The 23,805-nt window shown below is 40.9% G+C and overlaps 3 protein-coding genes across 9 annotated transcripts; 1 reads left to right on the plus strand and 2 right to left on the minus strand.

Moving 5' to 3' along the window:
- The first annotated feature begins 3,213 nt into the window (after positions 1–3,213).
- LOC118805186 (keratin, type I cytoskeletal 13-like) lies at positions 3,214–9,259 on the plus strand. Its single transcript, XM_036565805.1, has 8 exons — positions 3,214–3,735; positions 4,695–4,777; positions 5,803–5,959; positions 6,234–6,395; positions 7,212–7,337; positions 7,429–7,503; positions 7,597–7,745; positions 9,107–9,259. The coding sequence occupies exons 1-8, from the start codon at positions 3,214–3,216 to the stop codon at positions 9,231–9,233; spliced, it is 1,401 nt and encodes a 466-aa protein (XP_036421698.1). The 3' UTR covers positions 9,234–9,259.
- A 2,770-nt stretch (positions 9,260–12,029) lies between these two features.
- On the minus strand, positions 12,030–14,738 carry LOC118805191 (keratin, type I cytoskeletal 13-like). 7 transcript variants are annotated; one of them, XM_036565818.1, is made up of 8 exons: positions 14,680–14,729; positions 14,331–14,643; positions 13,645–13,727; positions 13,386–13,542; positions 13,119–13,280; positions 12,899–13,024; positions 12,558–12,787; positions 12,030–12,171 (listed from the first exon to the last, which is right to left on the minus strand). In XM_036565818.1, exons 1-8 carry the CDS (start codon positions 14,721–14,723, stop codon positions 12,045–12,047), a joined length of 1,242 nt encoding a protein of 413 aa, XP_036421711.1. In that variant the 5' UTR covers positions 14,724–14,729; the 3' UTR covers positions 12,030–12,044. The 7 variants fall into 7 exon arrangements, with proteins under 7 accessions (XP_036421711.1, XP_036421710.1, XP_036421709.1 ...); XM_036565817.1 differs by adding an exon at positions 12,437–12,445 and having other exon boundaries at positions 14,331–14,690; XM_036565816.1 differs by having other exon boundaries at positions 12,030–12,153; positions 14,331–14,738.
- Positions 14,739–20,787: 6,049 nt separating this feature from the next.
- On the minus strand, positions 20,788–23,383 carry LOC118805190 (keratin, type I cytoskeletal 13-like). Its single transcript, XM_036565811.1, has 7 exons — positions 22,958–23,383; positions 22,305–22,387; positions 22,038–22,194; positions 21,771–21,932; positions 21,551–21,676; positions 21,210–21,439; positions 20,788–20,911 (listed from the first exon to the last, which is right to left on the minus strand). Exons 1-7 carry the CDS (start codon positions 23,348–23,350, stop codon positions 20,803–20,805), a joined length of 1,260 nt encoding a protein of 419 aa, XP_036421704.1. The 5' UTR covers positions 23,351–23,383; the 3' UTR covers positions 20,788–20,802.
- Between the last annotated feature and the right edge of the window lie 422 nt (positions 23,384–23,805).

The raw sequence follows: 23,805 nt of genomic DNA on the forward strand, positions 1-23,805 counted from the left end.
TAACTGTGTACCTGTGTTCTTTACTGCACTGCAGGGGTCTTTCATTCCTGAAAGACAAACGGAAATAAAAGAAAACATCTTTAAATAAAGGTCTTCAAATAAAGTAAGACATGCTCAAGTAAAATAAAGGCATCTTTACATAAAACAAAACATCTGTAAATAAATGTAGACAGTTTTAAATAAACACAGACATCTTTAAATAAAACCTGACAGTTTTAAATAAACAAGACATCTTTAAGTAAAACAAGACATCTTTGAATAAAAGTGATGGTTTTAAAAAATTGAGAATCATCTTTCAATAAAAAAATCATAGGAAAAAGAAAAGACTGCCCCCTGCTGGAGAACTACTGCTCTTTCTGTGGAAAGACGCAAGCAACAAAAAAGGTCCTGCAAAATAAAGAAGCTTGCAAGCTAAATGCTAAAGATCGTTTGCAAATCATTATGGTAGTCAGAGTTTTCTGAGGCTGCAAAGCCACAACAAACAAAGTCGTCATGAAGAATCGACCCATCATGGATTTTACTGTTAATGTACTTAATGTTTCACCAGGACTCAGATTATCTGATAGTTTCTGATTCTGTGCTAGAAGCTATCAAGAATGGCCTTCATTACCAGCATGCTAGCTACCCGTTCAGCTGTGTGGCTGCTTATGTTATGCATATGGCCAAGTCGTGTGGTCATTCTGTAGTCAGTGCTCTTCTGCCCATATTAGGAACTCCGGGTCTAAAAGGAATTCCTCTCTGAGAAGAATGAATGGAGTTTTCTACAGTTGCCTCTGTTGTAGCAAAGTTGATACATTTGGTCCCGTAAACGTTCTTCTCTCTAATATCACTGGATCCTCTGAATTATGAGGTCATTATGAGTGGAAATATGAATATTGCTACATGTAAGCTAAAGCTACTGCACACTGAATGGACCTCATTAGACTGCCAGCCTCCTTAAAAACCACGCTAACCAGCCCTCAGTCTACACTGCTCAGCATGAAAAGTGGTCATCCTAGAAGAAGCTGACAAACCACAAAGAGATATGAACGCCATCAAGTGAGCATGTGCATATCATTATCACAGCGCAGTAACTCAGGTTTTTAAACATTTTATTACATTTTTAATGTTAATTTATTACGGACTCAGCTTAAAATAACTTCTTATACTATGAAAAAGCTGATTTAGGCTCTCAAAATGTCCTAATTATTCCTTTAATGCAGTTAACATTTTCTTAGAAGGACATTCACCAGCTTCCTGTTCAGATTCTCCCATTCCACCTGAAAAGGCGCAGGAGTTACATTCTGGTTCCTGAGGCTTTATAAGAAGCTGCACCACTTAAGGTGGGAAAAAAAACAGTATTTCTGATGCACTTCTATTAGATCTGTGTGCTTTTTAACACAGTAAAGAAAAAGCAGGACTGTATTCTCCGGATCTCCATGCTGTCTTTTTCCGTGTGGTGGGCAAATCTATGAACGAGCACCCAAATGGAGTTTAGTCAAATTTACTAGTTAAACATCTGATATAAACAACCTTCCAATGAGAACCTGAACGCATAGCTTAGTGACGTACGCACAGCAGCTTTAGCTTCCATGTAGCAATATTAGTATTAAGACTCTTTAACGACCTTGTAATTCAGAGGATTCAGTGATATTCGAGACAAAATGTACACAGGATACACATCAGATACACATCAGATACACATCAGATACACATCAGTTCCTACACATTTTATTTATCACACAGTCTGATAGAGGCGATTTTTAGAAAACCCCTTAAAGAAATCAAGCTCTGACCAGGAGTTCCTAATATGGGCATAACATGAACTCTAGAAACTATAGAAACACTCAAAACTGTCTCGCTCGTGTCTGTCATACTAATGTTTAAGTGATATATATATATATATATATATATATATATATATATATATATATATATATATATGTAGTCACACATAGGCTACATGCATTTAAAAAGCAGCATTTGAACAGGCCTGTCAAAGTCATTTTTATTTATTAAAGGCACAACATGTGAAGGACATTCATATACTGAAATGCTTGTGGTGTAGAAATATTCCACAACTGTACAAACAATATATTTACAAAATCTTGATTAATAAAAATAGGTGTAGCTGCAATATACATTTTGTGGAAAATGGGTAAATGTTCATGTGAACAATGACGAACATATAGAATAGAAATGAACGTTGCTGTGGTCATGCAGAGAGAGGGGATTCGACCCATAGACCGTATATACGATTCCACCACAATGAAGAAACAAATGATGCTGAATATACTTGACTTAGTTTTTACAAGATGAGGTTTTAATGAGATTTTCAACTGAAACTGAAAGCAGAACATTAGAACCTGGTGTTACTGTTTCTGTAAACAGTGTCTCAGTTATGGTTACAGTGCCTGATTTACTCGTGGTGGTTGTCTTGTTTGCAGAACTCCAGCTTCAGTCATTCTGACCTCGAGGGAGATCATTTGCTCTGTGCATTATTGATAAATTCTCTCAATATTTTATATCATCAATAAAATCATATTCCATAAATAAAGTGTGTTTGTGTTTTATTTTGATATTCTTTAACGAGGCTTAGTTGTTTATGTATTCAAAGATACACTCTTTTCCCCTATTCAGACAGGATTAGTTTTCCACTAATGAGGTGGGTATTGCTAGTTTACCTCAGGATGTCTAATGTTTATCAGACTTTCTCTTTATTTTCCACATCAGTCAAAACTTTGGAAGTTTTCTTAAAGCCATTTTGATCTTAAAGGCTTCTGCTTAGAAGTTTCAAAGTTGTTTCTAAGACAAATAAAACTATTAAAATTAACACCATGTAAGAATGTAATATTTAGATTTTAACCAATATGGTTTTTTAAACAAGTATTTTTCATTTAGGACTTGAGTGCAGAAATGTAGAGTTGGAACCACGATTACTATATTGTGCAATAGGTTTCTCAGGTGATGGCCTGAGGCCTGAGAAAGAAGCAGCTACTGTCAATCATTCTGTCATTAAAGCCAGCCTGAAAGCTTGACCTCATACAAAAACCATGGGAGATGGTAGAACTTCTGAAGCGTCAGCATGTTTCATAACATGCAAATGTGATGTGCCCCTGGGAAACCTCCCGGTTCTGAAGGTGGACGAGCAGACCAGAGTATAAAAGCAGGCCGAGTCTGTCCTCCTCACTCACTCTCATCAGAGCAGAGTAAAGCAGAAAGCCTCCATCAAACATGGCCACCACCTTCTCTGCCCGCAGAAGCTTCGTCTCTGGCGGTTCTGGTTCCTTCGCTGGAGGAGCTGGAGGAGCCTCCCGCATGTCCCTGTCTGCTGGAGGGGGAAGCCGCGTCAGCGCCATGAGGTCCGGAAGCGTCTACGGAGGAGCTGGAGGCTCTGGAGTTCGCATCTCCCAGGCTTCGCGCTCTGCGTCCCTGGGCAGCTCCGCTGGAGGCTTTGGCTTCAGCTCTGGTGGAGGCTTCGGTGCAGGTTTTGGTGGAGGTTTTGGTGGTGGTGCTGGTGCTGGTTTTGGCGCTGGAGCCGCTGGCGCAGCGGACGGCAGCATCCTCGGCAACGAGAAGTTCACCATGCAGAACCTCAACGACCGTCTGGCCTCCTACCTGGAGAAGGTGCGCTCCCTGGAGAAGGCCAACGCTGAGCTGGAGCTGAAGATCCGCCAGTTCCTGGAGAGCAGAACCTCACCTGCTGCACGAGACCAGACGGCCTTCTTGGGGACCATCTCAGAGCTGCAGGCTAAAGTAAAGCAACTCAAGTTCACATTGGGGAAAAATCAGTTTTGCTATCATTTTGCATTTGCATTCTTATAATTAACAATATATGCAAATTTAAAACTATATATACATATATATATATATATATATATATATATATATATATATACTATACATATAACAAGCAATGTAGCACATGCACTCTTATAATTAGCATATTTAGCAAACGCAGCCCTGTAACTAACACTTTCCAACATGCATTTATATTGTAACCAGCAAATTAGCATATGCAACCCTATATCTAGCAATTTAACATATTCAATCTCATTATTAGCAATTTAGCATATTGTCGTTAAACATATCTCCATTTTTTGTCGATCTTTAGTTTCCTCCAATATTTGAGCCCAGCAGCTGTCCTTTACACTGTCGAAACTTACATGATGAGTGAATTCATCAAAATGCTCCAAAATCACTTGGACTAAAACCTTTTTATATCAATTCACATTAAAGGTTAAGGAGGTTTTTGCCCTCTTATGAAAACGTACTGGTTTAGAACGTAACACTATTTGGATGATCCACTGTAGATGCTTAGTCTGTGTTTAACTAACATTCAGCTAAACATCTGTTTAATGCAACTGAACTTGAAGATGTCGAGTGTCACCTTGAAGTTTATTTATAATTTAAGTACCTGTGGATCATCTAAAGGGACACTGTGACTGTTTAGTAATACATACGCTTTTGGGAAACACAGCCCAGGACTTGTTGAGTGTTTCTCAGATGGAGGTCAGATCCCTGAATATAAACCGTTACGTCTGAACGTTGTTAAACTCTTAGTGATGCATCTACAGCAACACTGGATTTGCAGTTGTTCAATGTTCTAGATTTGGAAACATAGAGTTTCTCTGACCAGTTTGACCGTTATGTCTGTACTGTGGTCAGATACAGTGTCTATTCCTGTCTTATTTACTTTCTGTTGATGTTCTCAGATCCTGGACGCCATCCAGCTGAAGGGCACCGTCCACCTCAGCATTGACAACGCCAGCCTGGCAGCAGATGACTTCAGGACCAAGTGAGAGTTTAGACACTTCTCATCTCTGAAAAGCTCTGACTTACATGATTTACATTTGAGGAAGAGAACAGTGATGACTAGTTTTGGAGTACTGTAAGTTCTAGATATTAAGAGGGTACGTACGTAGTTGAAACAACAGAGTACTAGATAATTGAACTAGGTAAAATGATGGTGAATTCCAAAACAGCTTAGCTAAATTATGCAATGTCTAACAGGTTCTGTGCTGCAAAAATGACATCTTAGTGAGTGAAAACATCTTAAATATTGTTAATATATCTAATATTTTTCATGTTAGACTGTTCTAAGAATATTAAGATTATTTAACTTACGTTTAGACATTTTTAATGGTTGAGTGATCATATCTAGTGAAAGTGTCCAATCAGTTTAATTGTTTTAAGAAATGCTTAAAACAAGTAAAATGATCTGCCAATGCAAAAAAACAGTTTCAGTGGATTAAAATCACCTAAAACAAGTAAAAAGTGTTTACAAAAAAAGTTTAAATCTTACAATATTCTTACAACAACCTACATTTAAGATGTTTTCACTCATTAAGGTATACTTTTTGGAGTAAATCAGAATCTAAGCAGATAGTTATATGCACTTAAAGAGGATGGTTCTTCAAGGGTTCTTTAATAAAGGCAATGGTTCTATATAGAACTATGAACATTCAAAGAGTCATTTGCATGCCTAAATGGTTCTTGGCCTGGTGACATCGTTCTTCAGATTAATGGAGAATGTGTTGTATATGTTTCTATAAAGAACTTTTTTGAAAATGGTGCTATATAGAACCATCTACAACATATTCTTCATCAACCTGAAGAACCATTTCTCCATGCAGAGAAATATTTAAGCATGCAAATGGTTCTTTGAGTGTCCATGGTTCCATATAGAACCAATATCCTTACTAAAGAACCCTTGAAGAACCATCTGTTTAAGAGTGTAAAGGAATGTTTTGGAATGTGAAACTAGAACCACACTGTCAGCTCACTGAGAGAAGAGAATGAGCAGAACGTGTCTTCATTCAGGTATGAGAACGAGCTGGCCATGCGCCAGTCTGTAGAGGCCGATATCGCTGGACTGAAGAGGGTTCTAGACGAGCTGAACATGACCAAAACAGACCTAACCCTGCAGATCGAGGCCCTGAAGGAGGAGCTGGTCTTCCTCAAGAAGAACCACGAGGAGGTGATAAATCATTCCAAGCGAAGTGCTAAAGACTCCTCTGTGTCATAAAGAGCACAATTCATAGAGTTCCTGCTTATGTTATGCTGGTAGAACCCCACGCTGAATCCGTCTTATGTCTAGAACCTAGTTAGCTCTTTTGAAAAACCAAAGTAAAGAATCATGTACAGATGTAATCTAGAACCAGTCCAGGTTTCTATGGGTGTATGAGAGTGTACATGCACTGACCAGTGAACGAGCAGGTCCAGAGACAGTACTCATCTCCATCGTCCTCCAGGAGCTGGTGTCCATGCGCACTCAGATGAGCGGACAGATCCACGTGGAGGTCGATGCGGCACCACAGGAAGATCTGACCAAAGTTCTGGAGGAAATCCGTGAGCACTATGAGGCCGTCGCTGCCAAGAGCCAGAGGGACCTGCAGGGATGGTTCCAGGTCAAGGTTGGTTCCTCCAAACCGTTCAGTCTGCTAACTGGACTGAACAGGCATAAAGAAGACGTAGCCTCACATTTTACATTAAACAGTAACTCGAGTGAATTAGGCATTTTGATATACTCACCATGATCTATTGCACATTTAGGGGTCAGTTATAACATTGTTGTAATGCTCTTATTAAGCCTTATCAAGCCAGTAAAGGCTGATTAACTAGTTGCTTGTTACTACTTCATCAATCAGTAGCTACACTGAATTAAGCGCTTTTATTTGATTAATTGTTTTTTTATTATAGATTTAATTATAAATCAAAATCCGTATAGTTCAGTATGTGTGATTAGACTGATCACTGACTCAGTCTAACAGATTAGATATTGACTAGAAGCTGTTAATAAGTGCGGTTCTTGGTAAAGTAAGTCTTATACAGCAGACATCTATGGAGCTCCTGAAGGTACATGGGACCTGTTTTTCAGGTAAAAATCTGGTGCACATCAGATACTATCAGGTAAGCACTAGTCATTATGTGGTGCACACCAGATATGATGTGTATCTTGTGCACACTTGATAGCATTGGGGGCACATAATATCTGGTGTTAATCTGATACTGTTTGGTGCACACCTGATAGTACCTAGTGCTCAGTATCTAGTGTGCACCACATAGTAACTGGTGCTAACATGATAGTACCTGGTGTGCACCACTTGGTATCTAGTGCTAACCTGATAGTATGCGATGAATCAATTAACCACCTCCTCAGACCCCCTCAGCCCACTGCAGACAGTGACTCGTTGTTGATGTCCTCCTGACTCTCTCTGTTTTCCTGCCAGTCGGAGACCCTGAAGCAGGAAGTTGTCACCAGCACAGAAACGCTGCAGACCTCCAAGACAGAGGTGAACACGGTGAAGAGCTCAGTGCAGTCTCTGGAGATCGAGCTCCAGTCTCTGTTAGCCATGGTGAGACCACAGAACCGCTCCGTTACACACTTATCGCCCACTCTGTAACGTTTACGGTGACGTTTAACCAAATTCCTGCTCCTGGTCACAGAAAGCGTCCATGGAGAGCACGTTGGCCGAGACTCAGACGCGCTACTCCATGCAGCTGTCAGGCTACCAAGCGCAGGTGAGGCTTGAAGAACGTCTCTTCTACTTCATACAAGAACATCTGAAGCTTGTTGGCTCCTTTGGGACTTAATGTGCATGTGCTGGCCTTCAGGTGAGCAGTCTGGAGGATCAGATGGTGCAGCTCCGCGCTGATCTGGAGCGTCAGGGTCAGGAGTACCAGATGCTGCTGGACATCAAGTCCAGACTGGAGATGGAGATCACAGAGTACAGGAGGCTGCTGGACGCAGAAGCCAGTGGCAGGTACAGATAACCTGTATAATATAACTATAATCCACATAGAATAGAATTTATATTTAATCATATAATTAATTAGAATAGTGATTGTGCAGCTGAGATGTTGCTAGGTGGTCACTATGGCGTCTCAGATGGTTGCAAGAGTGTTATAATGCAGTTGCTGTGGTATCCCAGGTAGTTGCTAGGGTGTTGGTAGGCAGTTGCTATGGTATCCCAGGTGGTTGCTGGTGGTTGCTATGATATTTTACATGGTCAATAGGGTGTTACTAATGGATATCATTTACTGTATTATACATATTGAGTTCAAAAACTTTTGCACTCCATTCATTCCTGTGGAAAAAAAATATAAATATCCAAAATTTCCTATCAAAAACTGTAAATAAGCCCACCATTCCTGATCAGACCGAGAATTCCAGAGGTGGAATGGTACTGCAGCATGTGTTAGTGAACAAAAATCCAGCAGAAAAAGAAAAAGAAGAAGAAGATTATATCATCAGATGATACTAGTGCTTTACAATCACTAAGTAAGATAAAATAATATTAATCATCTTCAGAGAAGATCTACATTTCACATTTATTTGACTGCATTTCAATTCAGCACAAATTCCTCTCCATAAACTCTTATTTCATTGTGAAATGTTTGGTTGGAAACAAGGTAAAATTCCTGAAAACATCCCGTTAGAAAACTATCTAAACAGGATTGTTCTCTCTGTGGTATCTAGGTAGATACAGCTGAGCTGCTCTCCCATTGGTTAGGACTTCAGGAGCTGGACTGAAGGCCTTACACATTAGATTAACTACCACCATAATTAGGAAGTGACAGAGGAATCAACGACAGACACAGAGCAAAGAATCACTAACAATAATGTTATTTATTAACTTTCATTGTTCTCTGTTGTTGAGGAACCTGGACTTCGCAGCACATTCTGTACAGACTGTAATCATTTTAATATGTTCATTTGATGTAAACTGTTTACATTTATTGTCAGCTTTGTTTTGTTGTAACAGGGATTTGTTTGCAGTGTGAACAGCACAAAACACGTTTGCATTTCCAATTTGAGCCACTTTCATACGTGGTGCTGAAATCTGATATATATCTAAGATGTAGCAATTTGACCATGACTCAAAGTTCATCATCATTTCACACAGGTGCATCTGAATTAGCCATTTAAGGAAATCTGTCACATATTAAAGGAAAAAGTCAGATTTGGGCCACTTTTGCATGCAGTGTGAACGCAGCCCAATAATCCAGATCTGTTATACTGGAACTCTGCAGAAACCCAAATCAGAGGTTCCACAGCATAAAGTCAGCATTACAGTAACAGTGTAGAGAACCTAACCAAAGCATGTTCTCTGTGTTCCTCCAGCGCCTCCATCTCCTCCAGCACCAGCTCCACTACCAAAGCGGCCGTGATCACGGTGGTGGAAGAGGTGGTGGACGGGAAGGTGGTCTCCTCCTCCTCCTCCACAACAACATCTATCACTCGCAAGTGAAGCTCCTCCGACCTGCACTTCAAAAACCAAACCTGCCAACGAGCGAGTCACAAATAAAGCTTTCCTTCAGTGACAATATAACTGTGTACCTGTGTTCTTTACTGCACTGCAGGGGTCTTTCATTCCTGAAAGACGAACGGAAATAAAAGAAAACATCTTCAAATAAAAACAAAACGTCTTTAAACTGAAAGGAGACGTCTTAAATAAAAGTACACATTTTCAAATAAAGTAAGACATGCTCAAGTAAAATAAAGACATCTTTACATGAAAATAAAACATCTGTAAATAAATGTAGACAATTTTAAATAAACGCAGACATCTTTAAATAAAACCTGACAGCTTTAAATAAAAGTTAATAAAAGCTTTAAATAAACAAGAAATCTTTAAATAAAACAAAACATAGTTGAATAAAAGTTATGCTTTTAAGAAATCATCTTAAAATAAAAAAAACAGGAAAAAGAAAAGACTGCCCCCTGCTTGAGACCTACTGCACTTTCTGTGGAAAGACGCAGGCAAAGAAAAAAGTGCTACAAAAATAAAGAGGTTTGCAAACTAAATGCTAAAGCTAGTTCACACAGCATTATGGTAGTCAGAGGTTTTGAGGCTGCAAGGCCACAACAAACAAAGTCGTCATAAAGAATCGACCCACCGTAAGTTTTACTCTTAATGTAAGTACAGCTTCTCCTGAATAAGTATTTTCGTACAGTTTCACCTGGACTCAGATTATCTGTTAGTTTCTGATTCTTTGTGAGCCAGGAAGCTACTGGGAATGGCATTCAGTACTAGCATGCTAGCTAGCCATTCAGCTGTGAGATTGCTTATGCTAGCCACTGTGCTTCGGGCCAGAGAACTTGAATAGTGGAGAATTACCGCTCTGTAATGTCTTTGTTTCTCAAACATACATCACGGTTTATAAATGCTTAAATATTTTCAACTAAAAGAAATATTCATTTCCTGAACATGATAGCATAAAACATTTTGACACAGCTGTTTTATTTTTAAGAGCTTTTGAACTAGAGTTATAAGAGTTTAAAATGCCACCTCATGTACGTTCATGATGCCAGTGAGCGCTCAGCACACAGTAGCAGTGAAGATAACCAATCAGCGCTCAGTAGCAGTAATGCTAACCAATCAGCGCTCAGAAGCAGTAATGCTAACCAATCAGCACTCAGTAGCAGTAAAGCTAACCAATCAGCACTCAGTAGCAGCAAAGCTAACCAATCAGCTCTCAGTAGCAGTAATGCTAATCAATCAGCACTCAGTAGCAGCAATGCCAACCAATCAGCGCTCAGTAACAGCAATGCTAATCAATCAGCACTCAGTAGCAGTAATGCCAACCAGTCAGTGCTCAGTAACAGTAATGCTAACCAATTAGCACTCAGTACCAGTAATGCTAACAAATCAGCACTCAGTACCAGTAATGCAAACCAATCAGCTCTCAGTAGCAGTAATGCCAACAAATCAGTCCTCAGTATCAGTAATGTTAACCAATCAGCGCTCAGTAGCAATGGACTGTTAACAAATAAAAAAGGACTCAATAAACAACTTATTTACACTTACTTTTTTCAAAATTTCTTTATTAATATTTTTGTACTACAATACATCATTACTTTAGGGTTTTTATTTCTAATGTAGTTCAATTTATAATACTGTGATCATTAACTCCTAGTTCATTAATAGTGAGTTACCATGTGTTTCACTTTATAATACTGTTCCTGATCATCATTAACTCCTAGTTCATTAATAGTGAGTTACCATGCATTTCACTTTATAAAACTGTTCCTGATCATGATTAACTCCTAGTTCATTAATAGTGAGTTACCATGTGTTTCACTTTATATTGTTCCTGATCATCATTAACTCCTAGTTCATTAACAGTGAGTTACCATGTATTTCACTTTATACTGTTCCTGATCATCATTAACTCCTAGTTCATTAATGATGAGTTACCATGTGTTTCACTTTATAATACTGTTCTAGATCTTCATTAACTCCTAGTTCATTAATAGTGAGTTACCATTGTTCCATTTTGTATTGTTCCTGATCATCATTAGCTCCTAATGATCTAACAGAATGGTGTTTTCTTTTCTAAAGATGAGAGGTAAGCAGACTGGTCTACTGAATACTAAAGTATTTTAGCAGTTGTCCCATTTGTAGGCTGATGTGAAAATTGGTTCTCACTGTGAAACATGAAGATGTGCAGAACTACTCATTCGTTCCTGCTTAGTTCCTGATTAGTTACTTATTAACTACGAAACAGTATTGTAAAGTGTTACAATGATAGCCAACTAATATGTTGCAGGGAGCCATTTCATGTAGATGGTGGTTTGTACAACTGTTAACTAACATCTTCAGATCTGATCACTACAGATATTAGTTAGCTCTGATTTAGAGTTGATTCAGTTCACATCTCAAAACAAAGTGCTTTGTTTAGGGCCTAAACAGCCCTGATTGACAAAGGCTGATATATCTGGCTGGAGTCATTCCATATGAACAATTTTATAGTTTTGATTTCATTATTATTATCACTGTGCTAAAATGTGGACAATGGTAATAAAAAAAAGAAGAAATGTTTTATAAGTAGGTGTATCCAAACTTTAGACTGCTAATGTGACCAAAATAAGGCACAGTACTTTGAAGCTTTTAAACAGGAGACTTTAGATCTTTGATATTATGAAGAACGTACATTTGAAATGAACCACAGACACTGTTTATTATTTAAGATATTGATTTTATTGATCTCTATGAGTTTTGAGGATCATTTTCATAGGGCTCCAGGTCTTCATGGCACATAGTGGAGATTCAGGATCCTCACTTGGTTGTTCTGGTTTCACTGGATGAGGAGGATGAACTGACCACTTTACCGTCCACCACTTCTTCTGTAACAATCACCACCTTTCTAGTGGTAGATGACTGGGAGCTGTAAGAGTGAAGAGAACTGTGTGTCAGGAGACTGGAGCTGCAAATGGTGATGCTAACATTCTGAAATGATGCTGAAATCTCATGGGGACATGAAAATTAATTATATATTTTATTTTTAGTTCCATCCTTCAAAAATTGTTTCACAAGACTTTTATACTGAAATTCAGTCTGACGTTCTACATCCTCAACCACTTTAGTCATGTGACTGTTCATTCACTGTAATAGCTGTTTTCTCAGCTACACGATTCCTGGTGAACATCTTCTGTCTTCTACAGATTAACTCACTGGTTCTAAATGGAGTTCCCCATCAGAAATTCCTTTCCCGGGGTTGCCATGACCATAATTACTAAAACTTTGTGTTTGCCAATTTTGCTAAATGCTAATCTGCAGTGAGAGTCTTACGTGGTGGTGGTGGTGGTCTCTCCATCCAGCAGTCTTCTGTACTCAGCGATCTCCAGCTCCAGTCTGGTCTTGATGTCCAGAAGCATCTGGTACTCATGACTCTGGCGCTCCAGATCAGCGCGGAGCTGCGCCAGCTGTTCTTCTAGACTGGTCACCTGCACCTGGTAGCCAGTGAGCATTCTAGCGTAGCGGCTCTGGGTCTCAGCGAGGGTCGTCTCAAGAGACGCTTTCTAAAGGGTCACAGAGGAGGAAGAGTGTTCATCTGCATTAGAACCAGCTGGAGATCATTTAAACAGAATGTAGGAGATGTGTTTATGCAGGAGAAGTGTGGGAGCTCTCACCATGCTGAGCTGAGACTGCAGCTCGATCTCTAGACTCTGCAGTGTGCGCTTGACTTCTGTTATTTCTGATCTGGACGTCTGGAGGGTTTCTGTGCTGATGGCGACTTCTTTGCTCAGTGCTTCACTCTACAAAGAAAAGATCTTACAGTCAGATTCTTCTGCTGTGAAATTCAGTTAAGATAGACTCTTAAACATGGACTGTACTCTGGTGTGAATCTACCTTGGTCTGGTACCAGGCCTCAAGGTCTTTGCGGTTCTTGGCGGCCACAGCTTCATAGTGCTCGCGGATTCCGGCCAAGACAGCAGAGAGGTCTTCCTGTGGTGCGGCGTCCACTTCCACATTGACCTGACCACCCATCTGAGAGCGCAATAACAAGAGATCCTGAAACAGAGCAAGCAAAAGACATGTGTTATGCAAGTTTATATGTTATAAGTCTTTGCCTGCCTCATAAAGCAACCAAGAGGCTTCAGTCCAATGCTAAAGTACCTCCTCATGGTTCTTCTTCAGATGGATCAGCTCTTCCCTCAGACCCTCAATCTGCATCTCCAGGTCTGTCCTGGCCAAGGTCAACTCATCCAGAACCTTCCTCAGCCCAACAATGTCAGCCTCCACTGACTGTCTCATGGCCAGCTCATTCTCATACCTGGTCAGAAGGTTGGATGCTGTTAGTTTCAGGTCTAAACTGAAGCTGATATCTAGCAAATCTGGTGTTAAATTTCATAGCATTTCTAGATGATTCACTTACTTGACTCTGAAGTCATCAGCTGCCAGCTTGGCGTTATCAATGCCGAGATAGATGCCACCATTCACTGCGATGGCATTCTGGATCTACAGAATAGAGAGAAAGAAAGACATCAGTGGAAATCTGAAGGAAGCTGTGGTTCCCAACCCAGTCCTCGGAGACCTGCAGACTCTCCACAGCTCTCAGCACACCTGGAACAGGTATTCAATTTGGTGTAAGTTTGAATGGAGCAGAGGACTGGGTTAGGATCTAAACCTTTCATAGAAGCTCTTAGCAGAATAAAAGGCTTTGGCTCAGATATCATCTGGTACAATTTGCATTCAAAGGTATCATTTTGCTCAAGTTTTGATACCTTTTCTAGAGTGAGGGTACGACATGGTAGAAGCAGCCAGTGATCAGTCCAGGACTAATAAGTCTCCTAATTCTGCAGATGATTTTACATTTTTTGGATGTGGTTTTCTTGGTAAAGGAAAATCGGATCAAGGTCCACTCTCCAGTGGACACAAAGGTTATTATGGGTTTTTATTATTCGAATGCTACCTATGGTCATTAAAACAGTCCACAAAAGTCTGAATTGCTTTATTTAAAACATACTTGCATTAAAGATCTTCATCTACAGTTTCTTGCTCTTGAAAACCAGAGCTAAAATCTTTAATAATAAGTAATAGGATGCAACAAGTTAGGCATACCTTGGCCTGGAGGTCACTGATGGTGGCGTAGAAGGCAGAGTAGTCCCGAGACTTAGGGGAGGCCTTGCTCTCCAGGAACTGGCGGATCTTCAGCTCCAGCTCAGCATTAGCCTTCTCCAGGGAGCGCACCTTCCCCAGGTAGGTGGCCAGACGGTCGTTGAGGTTCTGCATGGTGGCCTTCTCATTTGCAGACACGTCCACGGCATCGGCCAGGTTGAAGCCGCTTGCGGCACTGCTGGCGGTGGAGATACGAACCCCAGATCCTCCGGCTCCACCATAGACGCTGCCTCCCCTCCTGCTGCCCAGCTGGACGCTAGAGGCAGAGAGCCGAGGGCTGGCCCTCATGGACCCGGCAGAGGAGACGAAGCTGCGGCTGGAGAATGAGGTGGCCATGGCGCTGCTGGAGATTCAGTTCCCTTCTGCTCAGACTGGAGGAGAATGAGTGGAGAGTGGAGGAGACCTGCTCCTTTTAACCCAGCAGGGGAGGGTCCAGAAGGGGGTCTGGGGGGAATGTTCCACCCTTTAGGCAAATTCCTCAGAACCAGACAAACCTGTAATAAAGAAAGCAGTCCAGTGGCGACTTCAGCAATGAGTGGAATCTAGAACTATGTCGAAACTCAATGTCGAAAGACTTTCCCTGCTGAAATTTGCATGAAATTCCTGATCATTTCACAAGTTTAGATGCATCTATTCATAGAAATGCAATAAAGAAAGAAATAAAGTGAGGAGCAGTGAGGGGAGTCTCTGATTCTGCAAGGCTGAAAGAGTCTCACATTGTTGGTGGACAAACATCTAGGTTCTTATTTTGGGAAACAAAAGCTGATTTCTGTAACTGAACTGAAATACATGATTGTGCAATGCTAGTCAGATTCTGGTACATCTACTCAGTTGAAGGTGTACAAAACAAGCAGGAACTCCATAAGCAGTGGTTATGTTGCATGATATTTACGGCGTGTCTCGTGTAAAGGACCATTGCTAGGTGGAGCATGTGCTTTGCAGCGTCCTTTGCAACAGCGTTCTGCAGAGGAGCTTCCTCTGTTTCCACAGCACCAAATGAAATGGCTCATCAAGGGTCCATAACTGCAGTCCCCCGATTGGCTGTGAGGCTTTCAGGTGAGTTTCAGGTGAACAGTGAGTGAGAGGTGAAGAAGGCAGCTGTCGAATTGTATATAAATCTCTAAAAGGCCTTGGGTCAAAATACACTGTTGATCTACTGGAAGTGTATGAGCCCAACAGGCCTTGCTGATCACTCGGGACCGGTCAGTTTGTAGAACCCAGAATCAGAAAGAAACAGGGTGCGGCAACATTCAGTCACTATGCTGCCAACTGCTGGAACAAACTCCCAGATGAAGGCAGATATGTTCTGATTGCATTTTTAAGACCAGATTGAAAACATTCTTGTTTTTTGTGTCTTTGATTAGCACTGCACTGTATCTTAATCACTATTTTATTTTCTTTCAATCTCTTATTTTATTTTATTTGCTGTTTCATTATCTTTTATCTTTAGCTCCTAAATTTAAATTTTTTACATCTAAATGTTCCCAAGCTTTATCGACTCTGGGGGTTTTAAAAGTTTGCTAGCACAGGTATGCCAAGGACTGATCAACAGTATAGAGGCTGGTTTTGCTTTGAAGTGAGATTGTGTTCAGTTACGTCAGCTGGTCAGCATTAAAAGTGGTAACTTTAGGTGCTCTTTCTCACTCAGAGTGCTGGAAATGACTCGCGATAGTCGCAACTGCATTTCTTACTTCTTATGCTCTTATGATGTCTGTAACAATCTTTCCGAAAGCCTTTCTGAGGTGCTGGATCTCAGGAATGCTATAAGCTGTATTAGATAGATAAAAACAGAGATACCCTCCCACTGCTGATTTAGCAGATTAACACAGCTAATCTGTGTTTGCACCAGTTTTGTTCTGACAGTGCTGAAACACAGTGATGAACTCTAATGCACTTTTACTGTCCTGATACAGAGACTGAGTCCTCCAGTACAGGCTGATACAGATATTGATCCAATATGTAAAATCTGATACAGATATTGATTCGGTATGTAAAATCTGATACAGATACTGATCCAGTATGGGTTCTGTAAAAGCTGCTGAGCTGTACACTGAGCTGTGTGTGATCAGTGCTCCTCACTGAAGATGCTGTGAGGTGAGTTCAGTCAGACTGTGTTAGTGTTTATGATGGTTTTACTTTTCTGATTGTCTCGTATTAAAGATGATGAGTTTGTGTTTTGAGTGACGTGATTTTCTTTAAGCACTGAAGTTCTGATGGAGAACCATCTGCAGAACTAAGATCACCTGCTGGATCAGTAGATTAGTGGATGAGTAGATGAATGGATGAGTAGATGAGTAGATGCTTTGACAACACCCCCACCTCCCGCGGACATCCAGCCCCACCCTCACAAGCCCCCCACCCACTCCCTGAGGAGTGTTCTCAGAGTGAGAGAACCTGAGGAACTGGTCTGATGTGGTTGGTCACCTGAAGGTAGATTTCAGATAACGCTTTCATTTACACCACAACCCTTTCACTCTTTCTCTCTCTCTCTCTCTACCCAACCATTATCACTCTCTCTCTCTCTGCCCCACCCCTCTCTCTCTCTCTCTGCCCCACCCCCCCTCTCTCTGCCCCTCCTCTCTCTGCTCCACACCCTCTTCATCTCTCTCTGTACCTTAAAGTAGAAAAGACCACTGACCAATTTGTGCGGTCATTCTGTGGTCAGTGCTCTTCTGCCCATGTTAGGAGCTCCGGGTCTAAAATGAATTCCTCTATGAGAAAAATCAATGGAGTTTTCTACAGTTGCCTCTGTTGCATCCTGTGGTGATCACAAAGAGATACAATTACGATTGTTAAATGTCATATTGTGCTAATAACTACACATTTCTTATAGTTAATTAGTGGAATGTCAGTCCTCGTTACCTAATTAAATGCTTTATGAGAAACTTGGTTCTTTATCTTCATGCACCAAACCTGCAGTAGAAACCTGGGTGTGATCTTAGACTCTGAGCTCTGTTTAATCTGCATGTAAACAGTGACTAAAGTAGTTTTTTATCGTCTGAGAAAATCACTAAAGTTCAGCGTTTTCTCTCTCAGAGCGACGCAGAGAAACTCGTTCAAGCATTTGTTAAAAGCAGAGTTGATCACTGTAATGTTCTTCTTACTGAAATTCCTAAGAAAACAATACATCCTTTACAGCTCGTACAAAATGCAGCAGCATCCAAACAAAAACAACACAGAGAGATCAGATCAGTCCTGTTTTAAAAAAACTGCACTGGCTGCCTGAATCGTTTAGGATACATTTTGAAGTTCTGCTACTAGTTTTTGAGGCTCCAAATGACCTTCAGGCACTGCTTACATCACAGAGTGTCTCTCTGTTTAAGTTCCAGCACGTGATCTTAGATCTGCAGATTCTGACCTTCTGCAAACACCTTTCGTAAAACACAGAAAACATGGAGAGACTCTTTCAGTTATTCTGCTTCTAAACTGTGGAGCTCAGTTCAGCTTTTATTAGACAGTCGAGCTCAGAGCTCACCTTTAATAAACATCTGAAAATGCAGCTCAGCACTTCATTAAAACTCTACATCTTGTGGTCTTTATCTTCTAATCTGTTCTGTGTCATTTTCTTATGATTCTAAATTAATTTATTTAGTCATAATTTCTTGTATAACTGTTCTTATCACCTGTCTGTAAAGCACTTTGAGCTTGAAAAGTGCCATTTCCAAAAAAGTTGGGATGCTGTGCAAAATGTAAATAAAAACAAAATTCATTTATGTGCAACTAATTTAAACCCTATATTTAATTGAAAATAGTACAAAGACAACAAAGCAAATGTTGAAACTTTTATTGTTTTGAAAAATGTATGCCCATTTTAAATTTGATGCCAACAGCATGTTCCAAAAAAGTTGGGACGGGGGCCTGTTTACCACTGTGTTTCATCACCTCTTCTTTAACAGCACTCTGTAAGCGTTTGTGAACTGAGGAGACACTGCTGTAGTTTAGAAAGTGAAATGTGTTCCTGTTCTTGTTTGATACAGGATTTCAGCTGCTCATCAGTTCAGGGGCTCATTTGTCAGATTTTTCATTTTATAATGCGCCAAATGTTTTCAGTGGTGACAGGTCTGGACTGCAGGCAGGTCAGTTTAGCACCCAGACTCTTTTACTCCAGAGCAATGCTGCTGTAATACATGCAGAATGTGGTTTGTCATTGTTTTGCTGAAATAGTCAAGAATGCTCATGTTAGGAACTCCAAGTCTAAAAGGAATTCCTCTCTGAGAAGAATGAATGGAGTTTTCTACAGTTGCCTCTGTCACAGTCTGTGTTGATCAAAAATATTCCAAAGCTGATACGTTTGTCCTGTGAACATTCTTCTCTATAATATCATGGGATTCTCTGAATTATGAGGATGATGAGGATCATTAATGAGTGGAAATATGAATATTGCTACATGTAAGCTAAAGCTACTGCGCACTGAATTGACGTCATTAGACTTCCTTAAAAACCACGCAAACCAGCACTCAGGCTACACTGCTCAGCATGACCAGCCAGAATGTGGTTTTCAGCTCTTCTAATGGTCGTCCTAGAAGAAGCTGACAAACCACAAAGAGATACAATTACAATTGTTGAATGTCATGTTGTGCTAATAACTACACATTTCTCATAGTTAATTAGTGGAATGTCAGTCCTCGTTACCTAATTAAATGCTCTTTTACTCCAGAGCACTGCTGTTGTATTACATGCAGAATGTGGTTTGTCACTGTCTTGCTGAAATAATCAAAAATGCTCATATTAAATTCCTTTTAGACCCGGAGCAGAATGTGTTTGGCATTGTCTTGCTGAAATGGTCAAGACCTTCCCTGAAAAAGACGTTGTCTGGATGGTGTATATTTGATTCAGCATTAATGGTGCCTTCACAGATGTGCACGTCACCCATGCCATTTTCACTAATGCCCCCTACACCATCATGAATACTGGCGTTTGAACTGTGCACTGAAAACAAGCTGAGTGGTCTTTAGCCCGGAGGACACAGTGTCCATGATTTCCAAAAACAACTTCAAATGTTGATTCATCAGACCGCAGGACACTTTTCCACTTCCGCTCAGTCCATTTTAAATGAGTTTAGGCCCAGAGAAGTTGGCAGCGTTTCTGGGTCCTGTTTATATTTGGTTTCTTCTTTGCATTTTAGAGTTTTAACTTGCATTTGTGGATGCGGTGATGAACTGTGTTCACAGACAGTGGTTTTCAGAAGTGTTTCTGAGCCCATGCAGTGATTTCCACTACAGAATCATGTCTGTTTTTAATGCAGTGCTGTCTGAGGGCCCAAAGATCACGGCCAGCAAATACTGGTTTTTGGTCTTGTCCCTCACATACAGAGATTTCTCCAGATTCTCTGAGTCTTTTAATGATATTATGTACCACAGATGATGAAAAGCAGAAGTTCTTTGCTATTCCATGTTGAGAATTGTTATTCTTGAATTGTTGCACTATTTGATGGTGCAGTCTTTCACAGAGTGGTGAACCCCTCCTCATCTTTACTTCTGAAAGACTCCGCCTCTCTGAGATGCTCTTTTATACCCAATCATGTTACTGACCTGTTGCCAATCAACCACCAGGTGTTTTTTAGCATTCCACAACTTTACCAGCCTTTTGTTGCTCCTGTCCCATTTTTTTAGAATGTGTTGCTGGCATCAAATTCAAAATGGGCAAATATTTAAAAAAAAAAAATTCTCAGTTTCAACATTTGATATGTTGTGTTTGAAGCTTTTTCAATAAAAAATATTGTTTAAATGATCTGCACATCGTTGTATTTTTGTTTTTATGTACATTTTTCACAGTGTCCCAACTTTTTTGGAAATGGGGTTGTAAATAAAAATTATTATTATTATCATTATTATTATTATTATTATTGTTATTATTATTCATTCCAGCAAGTCAGATGTGTTGTAATTAGGGAGGACAGGGCCTAAACAGCCCTGACTGACAGTCATTCCATATGAACTGTTTCATGGTTTTAATTTCATTATTATTATCACTGTGCTAAAATGTAGACAACAGTAATAAAAAAAAAGAAGAAATGTTTTATATGTATTATAAATGTTTTCTCTGCTCTCCCAACTGCTACCGCGACCCTATCTGGACTAAGTGGTTAACGATGATGATTATGATGATGATGAAATGTTTTATAAGTAGGTGTATCCAAACTTTAGACTGCTAATGTGACCAAAATAAGGCACAGTACTTTGAAGCTTTTAAACAGGAGACTTTAGATCTTTGATATTATGAAGAACGTACATTTGATCATATGAGCCCAAATGATTGACTGATTCTGTAATTGTTGGTCAATCACTGAAGTCTGAAATGAACCACAGACACTGTTCATTATTTAAGATATTGATTTTATTGATCTCTATGAGTTTTGAGGATCATTTTCATAGGGCTCCAGGTCTTCATGGCACATAGTGGAGATTCAGGATCCTCACTTGGTTGTTCTGGTTTCACTGGATGAGGAGGATGAACTGACCACTTTACCGTCCACCACTTCTTCAGTAACAATCACCACCTTTCTAGTGGTAGATGACTGGGAGCTGTAAGAGTGAAGAGAACTGTGTGTCAGGAGACTGGAGCTGTAAATGGTGATGCTAACATTCTGAAATGATGCTGAAATCTCATGGAGACATGAAAATTAATTATATATTTTATTTTTAGTTCCATCCTTCAAAAATTGTTTTTACAAGACTTTTATACTGAAATTCAGTCTGATGTTCTACGTCCTCAACCACTTTCCCCATCAGAAATTCCTTTCCCGGGGTTGCCATGACCATAATTTCTAAAATTTTGTGTTTGCTAATTTTGCTAAATGCTAATCTGCAGTGAGAGTCTTACGTGGTGGTGGTGGTGGTCTCTCCATCCAGCAGTCTTCTGTACTCTACGATCTCCAGCTCCAGTCTGGTCTTGATGTCCAGAAGCATCTGGTACTCGTGACTCTGGCGCTCCAGATCAGCGCGGAGCTGCGCCAGCTGTTCTTCTAGACTGGTCACCTGCACCTGGTAGCCAGTGAGCATTCTAGCGTAGCGGCTCTGGGTCTCAGCGAGGGTCGTCTCAAGAGAAGCTTTCTAAAGAGTCACAGAGGAGGTAGAGTGTTCATCTGCATTGGAACCAGCTGGAGATCATTTAAACAGAAAGTAGGAGATGTGTTTATGCAGGAGAAGTGTGGGAGCTCTCACCATGCTGAGCTGAGACTGCAGCTCGATCTCTAGACTCTGCAGTGTGCGCTTGACTTCTGTTATTTCTGATCTGGACGTCTGGAGGGTTTCTGTGCTGATGGCGACTTCTTTGTTCAGTGCTTCACTCTACAAAGAAAAGATCTTACAGTCAGATTCTTCTGCTGTGAAATTCAGTTAAGATAGACTCTTAAACATGGACTGTACTCTGGTGTGAATGTACCTTGGTCTGGTACCAGGTCTCAAGGTCTTTGCGGTTCTTGGCGGCCACAGAGTCATAGTGCTCGCGGATTCCGGCCAAGACAGCAGAGAGGTCTTCCTGTGGTGCGGCGTCCACTTCCACACTGACCTGACCACCCATCTGAGAGCGCACTGCCAAGAGCTCCTGAAACAGAGCAAGCAAAAGACGTGTGTTATGCAAGTTTATACGTTATAAGACTGTGCTTGCCTCATAAAGCAACCAAGTGGTTTCAGTCCAACGCTAAAGTACCTCCTCATGGTTCTTCTTCAGATGGATCAGCTCCTCCCTCAGACCCTCAATCTGCATCTCCAGGTCTGTCCTGGCCAAGGTCAGCTCATCCAGAATCTTCCTCAGCCCAGCGATGTCGGCCTCCACTGACAGTCTCATGGCCAGCTCATTCTCATACCTGGTCAGAAAGTTGAATGCTGCTACTTTCAGGTCTAAACTGAAGCTGATATCTACTAAATCTGGTGTTTTATTTTTATTTTATATATTCTAGTTTATAGATTCACTCACTTGACTCTGAAGTCATCAGCTGCCAGCTTGGCGTTATCAATGCTGAGGTAGATTCCACCATTCACTGTGGCGGCATTCTGGATCTACAGAATAGAGAAAAGAAGGAAGTCAGTGGAAAAAATCTGAAGCTCTGGTTCCCAACCCAGTCCTCGGAGACCTGCAGACTGTCCACAGTGCCCAGCACACCTGGACCAGGTATTCAATTTAGTGTAAGTTTGAATGGAGCAAAAGTTTGGGGCTCCCAGAGGACTGGGTTAGGATCTAAACCTTTCATAAAAGCTCTTAGCAGAATAAAAGGCTTTGCTCAGGTATCACTGTAATTCTTATTCAGAGCTATTATTCTGCTAAGGTTTTGATGCCTTTTCTAGGGGGAGGGTAAGACATGGTAGAAGCAACCAATAATATTGCTTTAAAGGTTGAGATCAGTCCAGGACTAATAAGTCTCCCAATTCTACAGATAATTTTACATTTAGTCTTATATTTTTTTTATTATGCAATGCATGCCTTTGGTCATTAAAACAGTCCACGTAAGTCTGATTTTCTTTATTTAAAACCTACTTGCATTAAAGATCGTCATCTAAAGTTTCTTACTCCTGAAGGCCAGAGCTATAATCTTGAATAACAAGTAATATGATGCAACACTTTAGACATACCTTGGCCTGGAGGTCACTGATGGTGGCGTAGTATGCAGAGTAGTCCCGAGCCTTGGGGGAAGCCTTGCTCTCCAGGAACTGGCGGATCTTCAGCTCCAGGTCAGCATTAGCCTTCTCCAGGGAGCGCACCTTCTCCAGGTAGGTGGCCAGGCGGTCATTGAGGTTCTGCATGGTGACCTTCTTATTTGCAGACACGTCCACGGCGTCGGCCAGGTTGAAGCCGCTTGCGGCACTGCTGGCAGTGGAGATACGAACCCCAGATCCTCCGGCTCCACCATAGACGCTGCCGCCCCTCCTGCTGCCCAGCTGGACGCTAGAGGCAGAGAGCAGAGGGCTGGCCCTCATGGACCCGGCAGAGGAGACGAAGCTGCGGCTGGAGAATGAGGTGGCCATGGCGCTGCTGGAGATTCAGTTCCCTTCTGCTCAGGCTGGAGGGGAATGAGTGGAGAGCGGAGGAAACCTGCTCCTTTTAACCCAGCAGGGGAGGGTCCGGAAGGGGGTCTGGGGGGAATGTTCCACCCCTTAGGCAAATTCCTCAGAACCAGACAAACCTGTAATAAAGAAAGCAGTCCAGTGGAGACTTGATGAGCAATGAGTAGAATCTAGAACTATGTTGAAACTCGATTTCAATTTCCCTGCTGAAATTTGCATGAAATTCCTGATCATTTCACAAGTTTAGATGCATCTATTCATAGAAAGACAATAAAGAAAGAAATAAAGTGAGGAGCAGTGAGGGGAGTCTCTGATTCTGCAAGGCTGAAAGAGTCTCACATTGTTGGTGGACAAACATCTAGGTTCTTATTTTGGGAAACAAAAGCTGATTTCTGTAACTGAACTGAGATACATTA

Source organism: Colossoma macropomum, unplaced genomic scaffold (genome assembly GCF_904425465.1).
Source record: "Colossoma macropomum unplaced genomic scaffold, Colossoma_macropomum, whole genome shotgun sequence".
Taxonomy (NCBI): domain Eukaryota; kingdom Metazoa; phylum Chordata; class Actinopteri; order Characiformes; family Serrasalmidae; genus Colossoma; species Colossoma macropomum.